The sequence below is a fragment of the Camelus dromedarius genome, chromosome 25 (assembly GCF_036321535.1).
Source record: "Camelus dromedarius isolate mCamDro1 chromosome 25, mCamDro1.pat, whole genome shotgun sequence".
NCBI lineage: Eukaryota > Metazoa > Chordata > Mammalia > Artiodactyla > Camelidae > Camelus > Camelus dromedarius.
In genome coordinates this window covers 6,489,886-6,506,340 of record NC_087460.1, presented here as the reverse complement: position 1 = coordinate 6,506,340, position 16,455 = coordinate 6,489,886, and the positions used below count along the sequence as shown (strand labels likewise).

Here is a 16,455-nt window from a genome sequence, read left to right as displayed (position 1 = left end):
CAGATTAAAAAATATTTCAAAACAATTTTTAACCAAAGACAAAATACTGTGTTAAAAAGTTCACATTTCAGGAACTTTCATTCATTGCTGATGGGAATGGATGATGGTATGGCCACTTTGGAAGACAGTTTGGTGGTTTCTTAGTGTCAGCCAAAAATTGGCACTTGCCACCTGCCTCTATAAGGATTGGATCACTCTGGCACTTGCCATCTACCTCTGCTGGAATTTGATCACGAGCCACCAGCAGTCCTGACCTCCAGCCCTCCCTGAAAGGAGTTCAGGGTGGAGATCAGGAATGAGGCGCTCTGTGCTCTGGGAAAACTGGCAGAGCAGGCCTTCAGGTAGTGAGATATTTTCAGGAGAAGATTTTATGAGCCCAAATGCTTGCATCTCCTCATATCTAGAAAAGCACTGAAACCATTAACAGTGACATCTGCTCCTCATGACCAGCAGCAGCCTCTGCCTGTGTGTGTGCTTGACTGCATGCACCCCCTTCACTGAAATCATATATAATACTGAGTTCCCCCCGCCTCTTCGGAGCAGTTCCTCAGAGCGAAGATGCTGTCTCGTGGGCTATAGTCCTCATTTTGCCCCCCAAAAACTTCACCCACAACTCTCATGCTGTGCGATTTTATTTCAGTCGACATTAGGAAACGAAACATACTCTTACTATGTGATACAGCAATCAACCCCTTAGTGCAGGGGAGCAGAATTTGCCACCCTAAAAAATATCTCTGGTGTATTGATTATTCTAAGCTGGTTGTTTTCTAAGAAACAGCAGACACGGGGAAAATTCTGAAACACCCTTTGCAAGTAACATTTACGTCTGTAAGGAAAATCTTTTTTTTATAAAGGTGTCTCCCTTGCTGTACCTGGAAGAGGATTATGACCAAATCTCTAAGAATGCTTATCAACAGAGAAGTCAAAGGTTTAAATCCACATAATAACCTTACCCTTGTTTACTGTGTTTTTCCTGGCATTCTCTGTTGCAGTCTCGCGCCACCCTTCTGTCTTTAGCCGAGGAAGGTATTTAAGGTAAGAGCTTTGGACATTTTGGTGAGTGACTCAGTTCCCCTGGGTCTCCCCTATGTGTATATGTTATTAAACTTCTGTTTGGTTTTCTCTTGTTAATGTCTTGTGTCAATTTAGTTCTTAGACATGCTGGAAGAAACAAGAAGGGCAGAGGAAAATCTCCTCCTCTCCAACCCTAGCATTTACCCAAAGAAGTTGAAAACTCCTGTCCACCTAAAAACCTGCACATGGATGTTTATAGCAGCTTTATTCGTAACTGTCAAAGCTTGGAAGCAATCAAGATGTCTTGAAGTAGATAAATGGACCACATCGCACCTCGCCAACCTCCAGATGGAAGGAATGTTAAAGAAATTCATGGACAGGCTTTAAAAGCACCATTATTAACTAGACTTACTATGGTGATTGCTTCACAATATGTACGATACCAAATCATAACATCATACACCTGAAACTAACATTATATGTCAATTATACCTTGATAAACATACATAAATAAAACCACCATTATTACTCAAGTAGTATTATTACTTAGTCTTTAATTTTATCTCTATCATTTCTAGGAGGTAGAGAGAAACAGCTCACTGATATCAGAATAACTATAATAAAACCATATTTCATTGTGTATTTCTCTTCTTAATATTATTCAGTGGCCAGAGATTCTCTGTAGTCTTTGGGGCAAGTTCAAATTCCTTGGTAGAGAAATGGAGGATTTAGGATCTGATCCCTGTTTATTTCTCTAGCCTCATGTATAGCCATTCCCTATTTTCCGTTCTCTGTTCCAGGCATATTAAGTTACTTAAACTACTTTTTGCCCTAATATTGTCCTTGTTTCTGGCCATTGGATATTCTCAAAATATCTTCCTGTGAAAACATTTTCTCCTTTTTTTTTTTTTTCTCCCTAATTCCTACAAATCATTCAGGATTTAGTATAGGCATCACCTTCTCCAGGAAGCCTTTCTGATTTCATGCGCCTGCGTCCTTTCATCTCCTTTCAGTGGGTTTCCAAAGCTTTGTCTGCCTGTTGTTCTTCTAGCACATTCTATAATTATGTGTTGTACATCAGAAAAGTTACGCCTATTACTGCTCATTGTTTTTTGGGTGGGGGGAAGAGAGGTAATGCATGATTTTGGAGGGAATTCCTGCTCCCGCTGATAACCACACTGTCCCTCTAGTGGAATCCAGCCATCATTGACCCTCACTGCCTTGACCATCTATACAGCCATATGATTTTGCATAAGACTCGTCAACATCTTTTCCTAGAATTTCTCACATGTAAACTAAGAGCAGGAAGCCTCTACTTTGGTGATGAAGTTTGGAGGACATAAGGTCACAGGCTTACGCTGGCCACTGTTTTAGTCTCCTGCAGCCCGAAAGTAGCAGTTCAAGGTGAGAGAGCACTGAGGAGGGAAAAATTCCTCCCCTCTACCCCTCGTCAGTTCTTGGGGCTGGACTAATAATAAAATTGACACAAGATGGATTAATGGGAGAAAAAGAAACAAATTTTAATTTGTGGGCACAGAGGTCTCAGAGATCTAAAAATGGCCAAAGCAGTCAGCTTTTATACTTTTTAGACAAAGAAACAGTACATTTGTGAGAAACTGACAAGTCAAAGAAACTTAGGTTTGGGGTATGCAATTAATGAAGAATCTAAACAGAGCTTGGGCTTGGGGTAGTGAATTAAAGAGGCGGCCAGGTTTGCTCACACAGGCTGCTTGTGCCTGAGTCTCCTGTCTCGGGGGAGGAGCGCCCTTCTTCCTCCTGATGCAGGGGGTGCACCTTTCACGTGGGAGATTCCTTTCCTCGCTCAGGCAGACAAGGATGAGGCTCATGGTGTCTCTCTTGCATCAGCTGTTTCTTAAGTTAACTTTAACTCAAAATAATATGTCATCGAGGCGTATTTTGGAGCTGCCTGTCCTGGCCCAACAACAGATAAAGAAGATAATCGTCAGAGAGGCAAGATAGATAGATGGGGATGAAGACAGATGTATAAAGAATTAGAGGCAATTATAATGGCATTTAAGCCCCTAGTTTGAGGCAGTCTCTCACATTAACTGTGGGATCTGGCACTATCTCTGCTTTCAGGAAGCAGCACCTAAATGAGGAGGTAAACCAAGAAAGGAAAAGGCATGGCGTGTAGAAAACAAGATTCAACACCGAAGGGATGAAGGTAAGCCACAACGTAGTAAAAGTGATTGATAGTTATTAACGTACTAATATACATGCTTTATATAGACTATGAGTATTTTTATTAACCTCCACAATCCTCACATAATAATGTAAGGCATGTGTCCTCATTTGATGATCATTTTACAGCTTAAGAAATTGAAGCATAAAACAGTCAAGTCACTGTACCGGGGCTGGACAAGGAGTAAGGAAAAGGACCAGGATTTAAACCCATACAGCCTGCTTTCACGATTGTAACCATTTAATAGGCTTTTCCCTGCCTCCCATTATACTCATCCAATCAAAATTCTGATACAAGTATATTTAGAAAATAAGGGGCACAAGGAATGTTCGGATGTGTCGCAGTCACAAAGGTAAGGACGGTTGTGAAAAGGGCTACGTTTTTATCTTCCGTGATGACAAGTCCATAGATAGTGCTCCGACCTGAAAGTAAAAATCAAGAACAGCAGCACATGCACAGCATTTGGAGAATTACAGATTTTTAAAAAATCTGCTAAAATGTAGGGATTATGTGTGCGTGTGCATACATAAAAGATGCCACTTTTCTTCAGGAGCCTTGGAGAGCGATTTGACTTTTTCAGGTATGAATGTATGCATTTGATTTAAAGGAATACAGATTAAATTAAAAAAAATAAGAGCAGAAGATTTTTCAGTTTGGTGTTTGAAGTCTGAAGCTCAGTCACTCCACTCTCTGCTAATTACATCACTTCTCTGCAATTCGGCCTCCGGAGCTGACAAAAGGGAGCGCGTGGTTTGGAGAATTAAACAGTGCACTGTTGCGCTGCAGGCATCCACACGGCTATGATTGCTTACCGATTATTTGACGTCTGATGAGCTTTTGTCCCCTTTGAACTGGATTTGCATTTATTGACTTTGGGACTTACTGAGTTTCGATTTACAACTCTTGAGGGGAGGAGGGGCAGATAGCAATCAACTTCACCACCCTTGGTAATCAGTATTAACATTGGAGGGGAGAGCAGGTCCTAAATCCAGTGCCAGAGGGTGTGCCAGAGAGACTCAGCATAGGCAAGTTTGATATGCAAACTGGGGCTCAGGAAAGGTCCGGACACTCAGAACATCAATGTCATTTGTGAAACAAGGACACTGAGAGCCAAAGGGCAAATGAACAGTTGAAGGATGAGTGCTCTCCAGAGGCAGACACACAGGGAAGAGGCCTTACATTTAGTCTGCCGTATTTCCTAACTTTCCTATCACCATGCTGTTATGAAAGAAATTGGAATTTTGTCTTTGCGGTAGTAGTTAACAGCCTGCCTTCTACACCTCACTTCCTTATTCATCCTCCAGTGGCATCCAAGGCCTCTCACAAGTGATGTGGTCTCTCTTCCCGCTTCAAAAACTTTCAGTAGCTTTCACACAGTGCCGGAGAAAGACCAAACCACTCAAGCTCATGGGTAACGCTTTCCGTAAAAAGATGCAAACCTGTCTTTTCAAATTCACTTATTTTCTATCACTCTTGGAATTTTTAACATCCTCCACGATTCACATTCTCATCTCTCCTTTCTTTGCTCATAGACAGAAAACGCACTTACAATGTGCATTCGATGTTTAAAATGTTATGTCCCTTCAGACTTCAACTCAGACTCGACCCCTTTCAAGACACCCTTTCCAAACTCTAAAATTATGGGGAATTTGGAGATGGGAAATACTGCAATTCTGGCTTCACCGAGGTGGAGGGGCCAACAGGACACCAGCCAACATTATTCAGACACAGCGTGTAAGATATTTTCCACAGTTGAAGGCTCGATGTATCTTGTGCAATCCATAAATCACTGAAATTGTTTTCCCAGTCAGCCTGTCTAAGGGCAGACTTCCCATCCTGGCGGGAACTGCCTTCCAGCCAATCTGCTCACCCAAAGAAAAGAAAACAAAACTTGCTGCTTCCAAGACTTTGCAGTTTTTCTAACTTGGCTCATAAATGTGTTGTATAGATACCATCTTTGCTTTATTTCCAGGCTCTCATACACACATAAACTCCTCATGTGTTAACTGATCAGACCCACTGATAAAGCTCTGACCAGCCACCCCTACAAGGCCGGGTCAGCAAGGTTCTGTGCTCCAGCTCCTGACCTAGCCTTGGACCAGAAACAAGGCTCTACAAGGTATCCCATACTGTTCTCTTTGCCTCCAAATCAGAGACAGAAAGTCATCAGAGCCCAGTCTACCTTCTCTCAGACCCACTGTCCCCCAGAAAGGAGGGCCCGTATCATCCTTGTGTAAATTGGTAGATGCCCACCTCTCAGGACCAGGAGCTCTGTGCTGTCAGAGTCATGGCCTCCCGCTCTGGAGACATGGACACGTCCTTTCAGATGCTGACACCGCACTGGACACAGCCCTGATGGCAGGTTTCAGTTTGGGCCAGTAAAAAGTGATTTAAAAAAATGTGTCCCCCGGCAAGTATAATCACCCCAGGAAACCAAATGAAAGTGTAGCGAATGGATAGTGTGTACGTGACCTCCAGGCTGCAGGAGGTTTATATACACTTGTGTCATTTGGACTGAGAAGGAGGTGGGAGAGAATCTTCACTGCTTAAAATAGACCTTCAAAGTCTAGAACAATGGTGCAAAAGTCGTATTTCCTTACCATTTGGTTATTTTTTTTCAGTTTGCGCCCAGCTTAGAGTTCTGCCGAAAAGAAGAAATAATTGTCATCAAGTTCATTCCCATCACCCTCCACCTGGCCCCTGGTTCATTTTCAAGCTCTCATCACTTTCACTAGGATTTTTACAATAGGCTCCTGGCTGCCAGGAAGACCCACCATCTTCATATTTCAGCTCACACCTCAGACTTTTCACCGGTGTCTTTATAAAATTTGGATCACGTTATGGAACTCTTCCGCTAAGAAGCTTGCATCACTTTGGTCTTCAAGTTCAGTGTCCGAATTACTCAGCACAAGGCTCAACAATGTGATACTTGTCTCGTTCAGCTTACACAATCCCTTCTTTTTTTTTTACAATACATAATTCATCCTAAACTACTGTATACTAAAGGGAAGAAACTAGTAGAAAGTGAACAATTAGGGAATAAGCAGGAGGAAGGAGGATGCAGAGTTGATGATCTCGTTTGTACCCATATATATATAAATATACATTTTTACTTGATGGCTTCCAAACTCTTATCCTCCTGTCCAGACCCCGGAGTCCCAGATCGGCAAGTCCAACAATCTCTGTGCCATTTCCAGTGGCTTATTTTATAACCACTGCCAAGTACAAAGGTCCCATATGGATTTTTTCCCCCACACATTGAGACTTTTCTTCTTCAGTCTCAGGGACGATGATTTTCCTCCTCGGCACATCTGAACTTTGCTCGCTGTTTCCGTGTAGTAGACCTTGATCTCAGAGGAACTTGGTTTCTATTTTGCCACCAAATGCCTTTCCTCCATTTTAGAAATCGCTGAATTTAATTTCCCCCTAAATCGGGTCTCTGCAAGTCTTTCCCATCCTAAGAAACAGCTCCACCTTCCACAGATTGGCTCAGGTCACTTACTTAGGAATCATTTCTCACTCCCCTCCCTTCCTACAGCTCCCCACCCAGTACATCCACGGGTCCTGACCATCCCATCCCCCACGTTTCTTTCAGTCTGCAGCTCTGCTCCGGAGTGTAGACTTTGGAGTGCAATCAGTTAGCTTCACTGAACCAATGTTTAAAGTTTGAAGGGTCAATATGAGGAAAGTTAAAAGGGGTTTAAAAATTGGAGAAGAGTGGTGCGAGTGATCGAGCTGATGAACAGATGCCTTGGAGTAAAGAAGTCAAGCCAAGTGGCTGCCAATCATGACAAAATGGGAGGGTGACGGGAAGGGAAAGCTGGGTGGGACTGAGGAGAGGGCCAGGGTGGGAGAAAGTGTGGCAGAGAGAGCTCTTTAGAATAAGATCCTCACAGGCAGGATTCCTTGTAAGATCTTGTTATACCTGAGGACATTTTAACTTCTTACAAGACTGTAATATCTTGAAAGATGAAAGGGCCTAGAATATTTTATAGAATATGTGATCACAGATTCACTTGGTAGTGGCAAAACCAAGCCCCCCTAGGGTGCTGTCAAAAATCCACGTATTTAACAATTTCCAGAGGCAGTTTCTTAAATGACGCAGGATAAATTCAGATCACCGGCAGGTTAGACTTAGAATGTGTTCCCTCTGGGCTGAGTGAGCATCCAAGAAGGAATGTACCGAGGTGGGGCCCTCACCAGCCGTCCCCTGGGATGCACTGCTCCCCGAGTCGTGGAGCTGACTCCCTAACCAACGAATTTTCGCAAATATTCTTTACCTCCACACAGAACATAGTAAGAGGAATCACGCCTTCAACTGTTTACCGCCATCAACACATATTTATTGATGAGATAAAGCTATGTTAGGTGTGACTTGGCAACAATGTAGCAGGCTGCCTGGCAAAAGGACAAATCAGACCGTGATTCTCAGCAGAATCACGGCAGGCAGGTGAGAATTAGTTGTCAGTGCTAAGAGTAACGAACACACGTGCATAATAATTTACAAATCGTGTCGTATACAGATAGAGTATTTGATGTGCACCACGGTCCTTGGCAGTGTTCGTTATCCTCTATTTTACAGGTGAGAAAACTGTGCTTGAAAGATTTCAGGGACTTTTCTAAGGTCACTGGTAAGTAGTCTTTCCCTAGATACGCTTCACTTCCTAAAGTTGCCAATAACAGTGCATTATGGAGGTGGGATGTTATGTGGACACCATGGTTCCTGCCATTTTCAGTTAGTGCTGGAAGAACTGGAGAGGGACCCGGATTCCAACAGGAGGGTGCACTTCTACCACGGCTCCACCAGGTGGCAGTGGAGGCTACCACTAGAGATGAGTGTCTGTCCCTGTAGACACGTGGCTTTAAGTGGCCAAAGCAGGAAAGAGGGAAGAGGCAAAGCAAAGCTGTCTGTGCGTGTGTGTATGCGTGCGTGCCTCTGTGTGTTTGCAGGGAAGAGGAACTAAAACCGGAATAGAACTGTGACTGCGCTCTGTGCCATCTCTCGTGCTGCGGGTGAGGAGAACCAGACTGAAAGAAAGACCTTGCTGTTTGATGCATCCAGACCCTACCGTGTTCTCTTGGCCCCTGCCTGCAGCCCCACCCCTGGATTCTGGATGGTCAGTGAGGTATTATTACATGACGTCCAAAAATATCACTGCCACTCAGTGTAAGAGTGAATGTCCTCTCGAGAGGGAGGATGCATGAATTCAGGGCACCCCTGTCTCTGGCTGTGCCTACATGCTTGTCCTCCTCCGCCAGTGGACACCATCTATTCACGGAGCAAGCAGCAGGCAGTATCCCGTGGGCCAAGGAGCTCAGTAACGGGGGGAATCCGAGATACCTTTGATGCTTTCCTGCTCGGTACTAACAGCATTGCTGCAGGTGAATTGCAAATGTTTGCCACTGGGTAAAGAATGAGTGTCCCCGACTAAAGCATTCCATGTCAGGAAATATACATGTCTGGAAATGAGGAGCTGGAATCCATCTTTTCCACTGAATGATGTTTAGATGCTATCCTACTCTTTCTGAAAGTTAGGGGGGGAAAGTGTCCTATTTGTCTGTGAATCTCTACCAACTCTGGGGATACCCCCACCCCATTTATAAAACCAGAGCTCCCATCAATTGGGAGAGTGTTGTGTTTGAGGAGATGCCTTCTCCAGTGGAGGCAGCTGCCCTTCTTCTGGTACTGGGGGTCGGTCAGTTGCTTTCTGCGCACTCCTTGAAACGGTGAAGCGACTCATGCGAAGAGCTTCTTCGTACCCCGGGAGGGTGTCCAGGCAGGAGGGCAGCTGGCCCAGGGAGCTGTGCGAGTGAGCCACAGCCAGGATTCGTCGAGCCGCAGGGCCAAACACTGACTGCAGGGCTGGCGAGGGAAGGAGGAACGGAGCCCAAGTAAGAGTGGCATCTTCCGAAACCAGAGACTTACGACACACTTCATTCCCTTTCATTCTTAACCCATGTCCAAACTCATTGTCACCCTTGGCCACGGATGTTATGAAAATCCCGTGAAGCTGGTTTCTAAACCAGCTTCACTCTTTGCCAGCAGATCCCGGCTTCTCTGGCTCCCTCAAGTCATCTAGAGCGTGTTCCCCTGGCTCACAACCCCGTCCGCTCTCCTTTATGGGCTTGGAACCCTTTACGCCACCTGCTGAAGCTGCAGACTCCTTAGAAAGGGTCCTTTCTCCCCTACCGATCTTTTCTCCAAAATGACAGTGAGGAAGAACAGCAGGAGAGGTGAGCAGTGACATGCTGTAGCGGTGTCCTTTCAAAATACACATCACGGTGTCTTGCCACCTGCTCTTCTGCCTGGTACTTACCCTCTGATTTGAGGAAAGACTATAATCCAAAAACAAGAACCGAGGGAAATAAAGGAAAGTCATCAAGTGTCGTGGCTAATATTTAGTATATTAGGATTGAAAATGCACACGACGAATTTTTCTCTAAGAAAAAAACAGTCTAGATAATAGAAAATGTAGGTTTCCACAAAATCTAAGACATTTTTGAAAAAGGGATATGTTCAGAGCTTAAAAGAGGTTTATGAAAATATTTATAAGTTTGGTAATTCTTCCTCTACGACATTTCCAATATTGTCCCCAACATTTTGCGTCTTTCTTCACTCTGACATCAGACCAAAAACTGAGACTACAGCAGCCGTGAGAGGCCAGGTCACCGCACCCTCAGGCTTCTGGGAGTGAAGGCGACCCTGAGATTCAGAACCTTTATCCGACCGGTGTTTGCACACCGTTGTACCATGCGGATGGTTCTTTTAAACTTGGGTTCACCCCCTGTGTTCTGGGTCGGTGTACTCACAGGTGATGGTGCTCTGGAGTGTGCTGTCATGATCAAAGGCGATGACCGTGACTTCGTAAGGGGGCTGGCCCGCCTCCTCCCCGGTCTGCGGGTGAGCCAGGCAGCAGCGGAAGCACGCGGAAGTCAGGCCACATAGCAGGAGCAGCGCCCCGATGACCACCAGCAACCTGCGTGGGGTCCACGCAGCAGTGAGAGCTCTGGGTGCTGGTCTGTTTCCCAGCTCTGCCTCATCGGTCTCCAATGCCTGCATCTCGATTATTGTTTGGATAGTCTACAGAATGGCTGTGAGATTTTAATTCCCAGGACTTCACTACACATATATATTTCCTTTATTTTGTCAGTAAGACCAAGTCAGCTCCCTGGAACAATTCCTGACAGATTGAATGTGGTTTGGGGGCTGCTTTTGACTGAAGTAATCTCTTTGTGGTTATTTCTAGAGCTGACCCTGAGAAAGTACACAATAATCCGTTGATGTTGGCCCAGGAGATGGTATTGAAATAGGAAATCCTGGCATATTGTCACATAGGTTGGTGATGAGGTAAAGAAACTTTACTCCATGAGATGCTAGGTAAGTAGGCTGGCTGGCTCAGACTTTTTCTCCCCCCTGCTGTCAATCTATCTAAACACTAAAAAAACTTAAGAAAAAAAATATCCCTGAGAAAAATAAAGTCCTTTCTAAATGTCTTTTTGGGTAATGTAGCTGAAACTTACCATATATACCAGAGATGCACCCAATCTGTGGTCAGGCAACTATGGAGGAAGAATAAGGTTTTTTGACAATAAAAATATAGTCAATGCCTATTGTAATTCCAGAATCAGAAACATGAGCTACGATACAATGATACTGTGTTATAATAGAAGAAACGCAGTGTATCCGAATCACTGTGCTGTACACCAGAAACGAGTACATTGTGAATTTAAAGAAAAAATCTAACATAAATAAATAAATAAAGTCACAAAATCCTGAAAAAAAAAAAAAAAAAGCTTCGCAGATTACAGTAACTTCAGTGTAACCAGCTGAATCTGTTTGAAAATGGGATGATCTATACCACGGATTAAACTACTGATCATGAAAATAACGCCAATAGAAAGTGTAACCATGACCAAAACCGACCAGTTTTGATGACAATTACCAAGAAAGAACTTGCAATGCAACTTTACACAGAGTGAAAATGAATGTGAAAGTTAGGGTCTGGATATATTCGAGGTCACCCAAATGTAAATATAAAGAAAATTTCAGTTACAATCATGAAAGCAGTACAATGAAGCTTGTCGTTAACGTTTTGCAAGTTGTTGCAAAAAGGACCACCGTAAAACCATAAAACCTCCCACCTTAAAAAAGAGCTTTAAATTTTCACATCCAGGATCGACACTGACAGGCTTATCCACTGAGGCCAAACGAGAAGGGGGACAAAGTGGAGAAACCAACTTCATCACGAGGAAAGCTAATCGAATATTCCGAATGAACCAGGGCAATGATCAATTTTCTCTATAGGATTAAAACGTATGGATTTTATGGGAGAAGGAGTGTGTGATGGGTTCAGGAGTGTGAAGGGGAGAAGGGAAATATTTGTCTTTGAAGATGAGTACTTTTTTTAAACAATTCATCTTTTGAAAAATATTTATTTTTTAACAGAAGTTCTGGGGATTGAACCCAGGACCTCGTACATGCTAAGCACGCATTCTACCACTGAGCTACACCTTCCCTCTGAAGATGAGTGCATTGAATAATCCTTTCTGATATAATAATCTGGTGAAATCTACTGAAATCTTTGTTTGGACAGTTGTAGGCCGTGGAGTTAGCTTTTTGACTGAACAATGTCTTCTCTAGGTTTTCTCACATTCCCCGTTTGTTCAAGGCCCTTTCTAGTTCTCCAATGTTACGATTCTGACTCTATTAAAAATAACTCTTCCTGTGGTGGTAGGTGTCTAAAGCCTCAGAGAGCAGGTGACAGGTCACCCGGGCCATCACCGTTTCCCCTGGGTTTAGCAGACCTGCCTGCTGGGAAACTCCTCCCAGATGTGTTTTCCTCCACCCTAAACAAGTCTTTTTTTCCAACTGTCCCTGCTTTTTAAAAATAGCTTACCTCCAAGAGGAATGGGTCTCTTCTTTTTTTACCTTTATGTCTTCTGTGTCTACATAGGACCTAGTTGTGATAGCGTTAGATTAAGGGGTAACCACCTCCAAGTGATAACTAAAAGCTAAATGAAGTCTGCAATAAATATTAACAGGCCCCCCAAATAGGAAGCACTTTTCAGATTTGAAGCAGTGGTGCCACCTTGGCAACCACCCAAATACATCTGCCTGTGGTGAGTGAATCCAATCTGTCTCGGTGAGTCACTGAGAAGCATGGGGAAGGAAATCTGCGAACCTCCTTGACCATATAAGTGGATGAAGTCTGCTGCTTTGATAGGAAGATTGGCTTTGGGGGGAAAATGCCGTCAGCGGTGTTATTTTGAGTACTCAGGGTGACACAGACGCATGTCTGTGAGGTGATGGGTTGATGCCCATTTCAGTAGAAAGAAGGGAAGTCACAGACCTCTGATGACATTTTGACCCTGTCTTGGGTGTTGATATTTTTTTGCCTGTCTGGCCTTTCCCCCTGTGTGGACTCCCAGATACTTACTGTTCAGGATTGACACAGTTCTCCTCACATGTTGCCCGAGGAAGCTGTGGGAAGGGAAACAGAATCAGACAGGGAAATCGGCTCAGCTGCTCTGCTCAGCAGCCTCTGAGTCGTCCCGCGTGACCGTGCTGTTAGGTTGGGGGTGACAGCAGGGCAAGGACACGGTCATGGGGTCAGTCGTGTTTAGGACGGTTTTCATCTCCCCCAAGCCTGTTCTTTGTTCTGTGTGAAGTGGGAGCACCTGGGAGAGCAAATATCTCACCTGGTTTTTGTTTTTTGTTTTGGTGGTGGGTGGGCGTCCCCACCTTTGTGAGTGAGAGGCAATGTTTGTATCAAGGTGTTTGTCCTAGAAGTTTTCTGATCTATCCCTTAGGATATCGCTGTTGCCTTCCTAACCCTCCACCAGTTACAGACTGAATTCTACCCTCAGGACGTCAGTAACTCACTGTGCAAGAGAAGAAGGGGGAAAAGGGTGGGGAAAAACTTATTTATTGAATAGCAACTCTGTGCCAGTCAGACTGCTAAGAGTTTTTAAGATTTCATAACATTTCATCATAATAACCTTGTAGGTAGGTATAGGTAACTTTATTTTGAGACGTTAAGGGACTAAGGCATAGAAGTTTAAATAACATGACCAACTGCCCACACCCATTGATTTGGGCAGAATTCAAATCACACTATTATATGTATATATACACACACACCTATATATGTGTACACACACACACACACACACATATGTATGTGAATGAATTAGCAGAACCAGGAATAAATCTGTTCTAACAACTCCTTGACATTCCTATCAAGTCCTTTCTACTCCTAGTAAAGGAAACTCTCACTGACTCTACTTTATATTTCAGTTGACTTTCTCCTTCAAAACCCACTCTAGGTAAACTTGTGTTCTAGAAACTGTTTCTCTCTCCTAATAACTTGAATGACTTGCTACTTCAGGAAATCAACAAAAAAGGCCACAAAGTTCCTCTAAAAAGAGACAGAGATGTGAATTTATTGGGAATGAGGGGTGGGGGGCAGGGGACACACCTACGCGCATGATACAGGCTGTGAAAAGACGCATAAAAGGGCTAACGGGTGATCTCTGCAGGTGACATTTGCGAAACTACTGGGTTTGGTTTTAATTTAACATCGTTGGCCACTAAGGATGACAAAGTGTGTGTTTCCTCAACCCGCCCCCTGGTACTTTGTTTTGCTTTCTTGACTAAAGATTTAAAAAAATAAAATAAAATAAAAAAAGGCCTAAAGGGCTCAGCAGATACAATGACTCTTTTCAGGCCTGTTGTGAAAAGAGAAGAGATGAGAAAGGAAGGGAAGGGAAAGACAAGGAAGAGAAGAGGAAGCAAAAGGAAATTACAAGAAGAAGATATGTTTTCAGACACTCATGGAACTGGTTTACAGGAAGCCAAACAACACACTCCCTGGCAGGCGCTGTGCACGAATCTGAAACCAGCTCATTTCTTCATTTGCTTTCCTTCTTAGCAGATTTCAGAACTGTGTACATTTCTGCTGAAAATGATCCAGAGCCCCTCAGTCCCAGGACTGCTTCTCAGTTGATGAGTTACTCAGGATCTTCTGATCTTTAGTGGGGAGAAATAAAAGGCCCAACGTAGTTTTCAAGAGTTTTCTCTCTTAAGTTATCTCTGATCCAGAGGCACTGAAACCTCCAGAGCAGTATTAGGGCTGATGTGGGAAAAGCACTATGGAGGGGAATTATGCAGTCAGCTTTCCTAATACACTTGGGATTGGCAGGGGTAGGTGATAACGATGCTAAAAGACAGAAATGTACACGAGACATTTCTGAACTGCCATCGCTGCTCTGTTTGTGCATCTATCCCTGCTTCACTGATGTCACTGGTCACATATGCAGTGGGTAACCCTGGAACACTAAGGAGACATTCAAGCTACTCATTGCCCCACCACCCCTCCGGTTTTACATATATCTTTTCCCTTCATTCGTTTCCCCTCAGATTCTTCGAGAATTGATTTATGTGACAAACAAAGGAACAAACAAACAAAAGCCTTCTTCCTGTGTCTTCACGACTCACCTGGACGAGATACACCAGGGCAGAGGCCACCAGGCTGTGGGCTTGCCCTCCCATCGGGCTGGGCTCCTTCTGCTCCAGGTCACGCACGGGGCGTCCGTCGCCTCCTTTCCATGCTCTTCTTGACCTGGAGGATTGACGGAGAGAAGCGTTTCTCAGCAATAAATCAGTTTTTCTTTCTCTCTCCTTCTCACCTCTTACTGCCTTGGGCTTTTCTTTTCTGTGGTTTTTCTCTCCTCTGTCATCCTAGCTTCTTTCTCTCTCTCTATTTTTGGTTTTCAGGTCTCTTTGCCTTCTTTTTTTCCCCTCCTCCTTTTAATCCTTTCTACGAGCCCTTAACTCTCTTCCACTGCCCCCAAAAGGAGGATATTCAGAGAGGACACGTTAGTCCTGGGAACCAGGTATTTTTCTAGGCAAGGGTGAGAAACTTGACTTGAAGGAGGATCAAAGGCACATAGAGGGAGACCGAATAGGTTCTCTTCTCCATCAGAAAAGTGGTACTATTCTTGGTCCTTCACCAAAGCACTCCAGGGCGACTGCTGAAGTTTGAAAGTGACCCTGCCAATCTCCAGTTACTCCCCTCTCCATGTGATTAGCCTTCCTTTCTTGCTCTTTGAAACCCTCCCCTTCACCGTGTTGATAATCAACTCTCCTGGTTCTGGGTCATTTATTCCTAGACATTGGAGTAGGACTGAGAGGTTGCCAAATGAACTGGAAAGCTCTCCCATCTTTGGAGAGAGCAGATTTGAAGATTAGAATTTCTGGGTGCTGTCCATGAAATCCCCCTCCACCCTGACTTCAACTTCCATTGAAACAGTTAAATTAAACAGACATTTTTAAAAACTGAGTTTCAAGATCTATATGCCTCTCCCTCTGTCTTATAAAATCTAAAGTCAGAGCCAAAGTAAGCATACATGGAAAGGACATAGAATATTTGGAAAGGAACATCTCTCCAGGAGCAAATGAATGCTACAGAAAGGATCTATGCTTAAGCCAATACTCTTTGACTGAATACAAAGTATTAAAACATTTTTTAAAGTACAAAGTATTTCATAAGAAAATAAGACATTTGTTTACAGGGTGTATCTATCTCATAAGAATTCAATAAAACCACCTTTGAGGTCCTTTCTAACTCTGAAAGTCTCATTTTACTGAGTGTTCTTGAGGGGCAACTTGTTGAGTGGAGTTGATTCAAAAAGCCCTCACGTGGCATGGCATGCCTATGTGATATGAGAATGGAGAACATAAACTTAATGTTTTTTTTTAGCTCAGAAAATCAAATCGTGAGCGAACAGCCTGATATGATACTGCTGATTCAAAATCATTCAATTCCAAAGCTAAAGGGCCACCTCGTTACTCTTTTAGAAGTAAGTGTACTTTCCAAATTTCAGCAGAGAGCTTGGCCAGTTGGGAGGTATTTTGCTGGACCAGGGAGCAGAACTCTCATCTCGGCCCTCCACCACGCGCTTATGTAGCTTCCCTGCCCTCAGTTTACCATTTTTGAAGGAGGAGTGGAATGCCCATTTGACCTGCCCGAGATGTTGTTCACAGAGGAAATGCAATCGGAGATGTGGAGGCATTTTGATGAGAACGTCTCTATTCAGCCAGTCTTTCCCACGGAGTCAATGACCTCGCCCTTCTCTGTCTCTTGTCAGCGAGGCACAAGGGCCTCACAGCTAAGAATCCAGCTGGGCTGTCGGTGACTAAACACTTACCTTGTCACTTACCAGTTGTGGGGTCTTGG

The 16,455-nt window shown here is 43.9% G+C and overlaps 1 protein-coding gene across 2 annotated transcripts; it reads right to left on the bottom strand.

Annotated features, from left to right (window-relative positions):
• Positions 1–7,538: 7,538 nt before the first annotated feature.
• On the bottom strand, positions 7,539–15,343 carry TMEM52B (transmembrane protein 52B). 2 transcript variants are annotated; one of them, XM_031444110.2, is made up of 6 exons: positions 15,145–15,343; positions 14,715–14,838; positions 12,655–12,698; positions 10,739–10,777; positions 10,028–10,194; positions 7,539–9,080 (listed from the first exon to the last, which is right to left on the bottom strand). In XM_031444110.2, the coding sequence occupies exons 2-6, from the start codon at positions 14,766–14,768 to the stop codon at positions 8,836–8,838; spliced, it is 549 nt and encodes a 182-aa protein (XP_031299970.1). In that variant the 5' UTR covers positions 14,769–14,838; positions 15,145–15,343; the 3' UTR covers positions 7,539–8,835. The 2 variants fall into 2 exon arrangements, with proteins under 2 accessions (XP_031299970.1, XP_010984495.1); XM_010986193.3 differs by having other exon boundaries at positions 15,178–15,343.
• Positions 15,344–16,455: the final 1,112 nt, after the last annotated feature.

Coding starts and splice junctions, on each gene's coding strand:
- TMEM52B (XM_031444110.2), bottom strand. CDS start 14,768: ATGGGAGGGCAAGCCCACAGCCTGGTGGCCTCTGCCCTGGTGTATCTC. Junction 10,778..12,654: donor AACTGTGTCAATCCTGAACA/GTAAGTATCTGG, acceptor CTTCCTCCATAG/TTGCCTGACCACAGATTGGG. Junction 9,081..10,027: donor ACTCCAGAGCACCATCACCT/GTGAGTACACCG, acceptor TTCCCTCGCCAG/CCCTGCAGTCAGTGTTTGGC.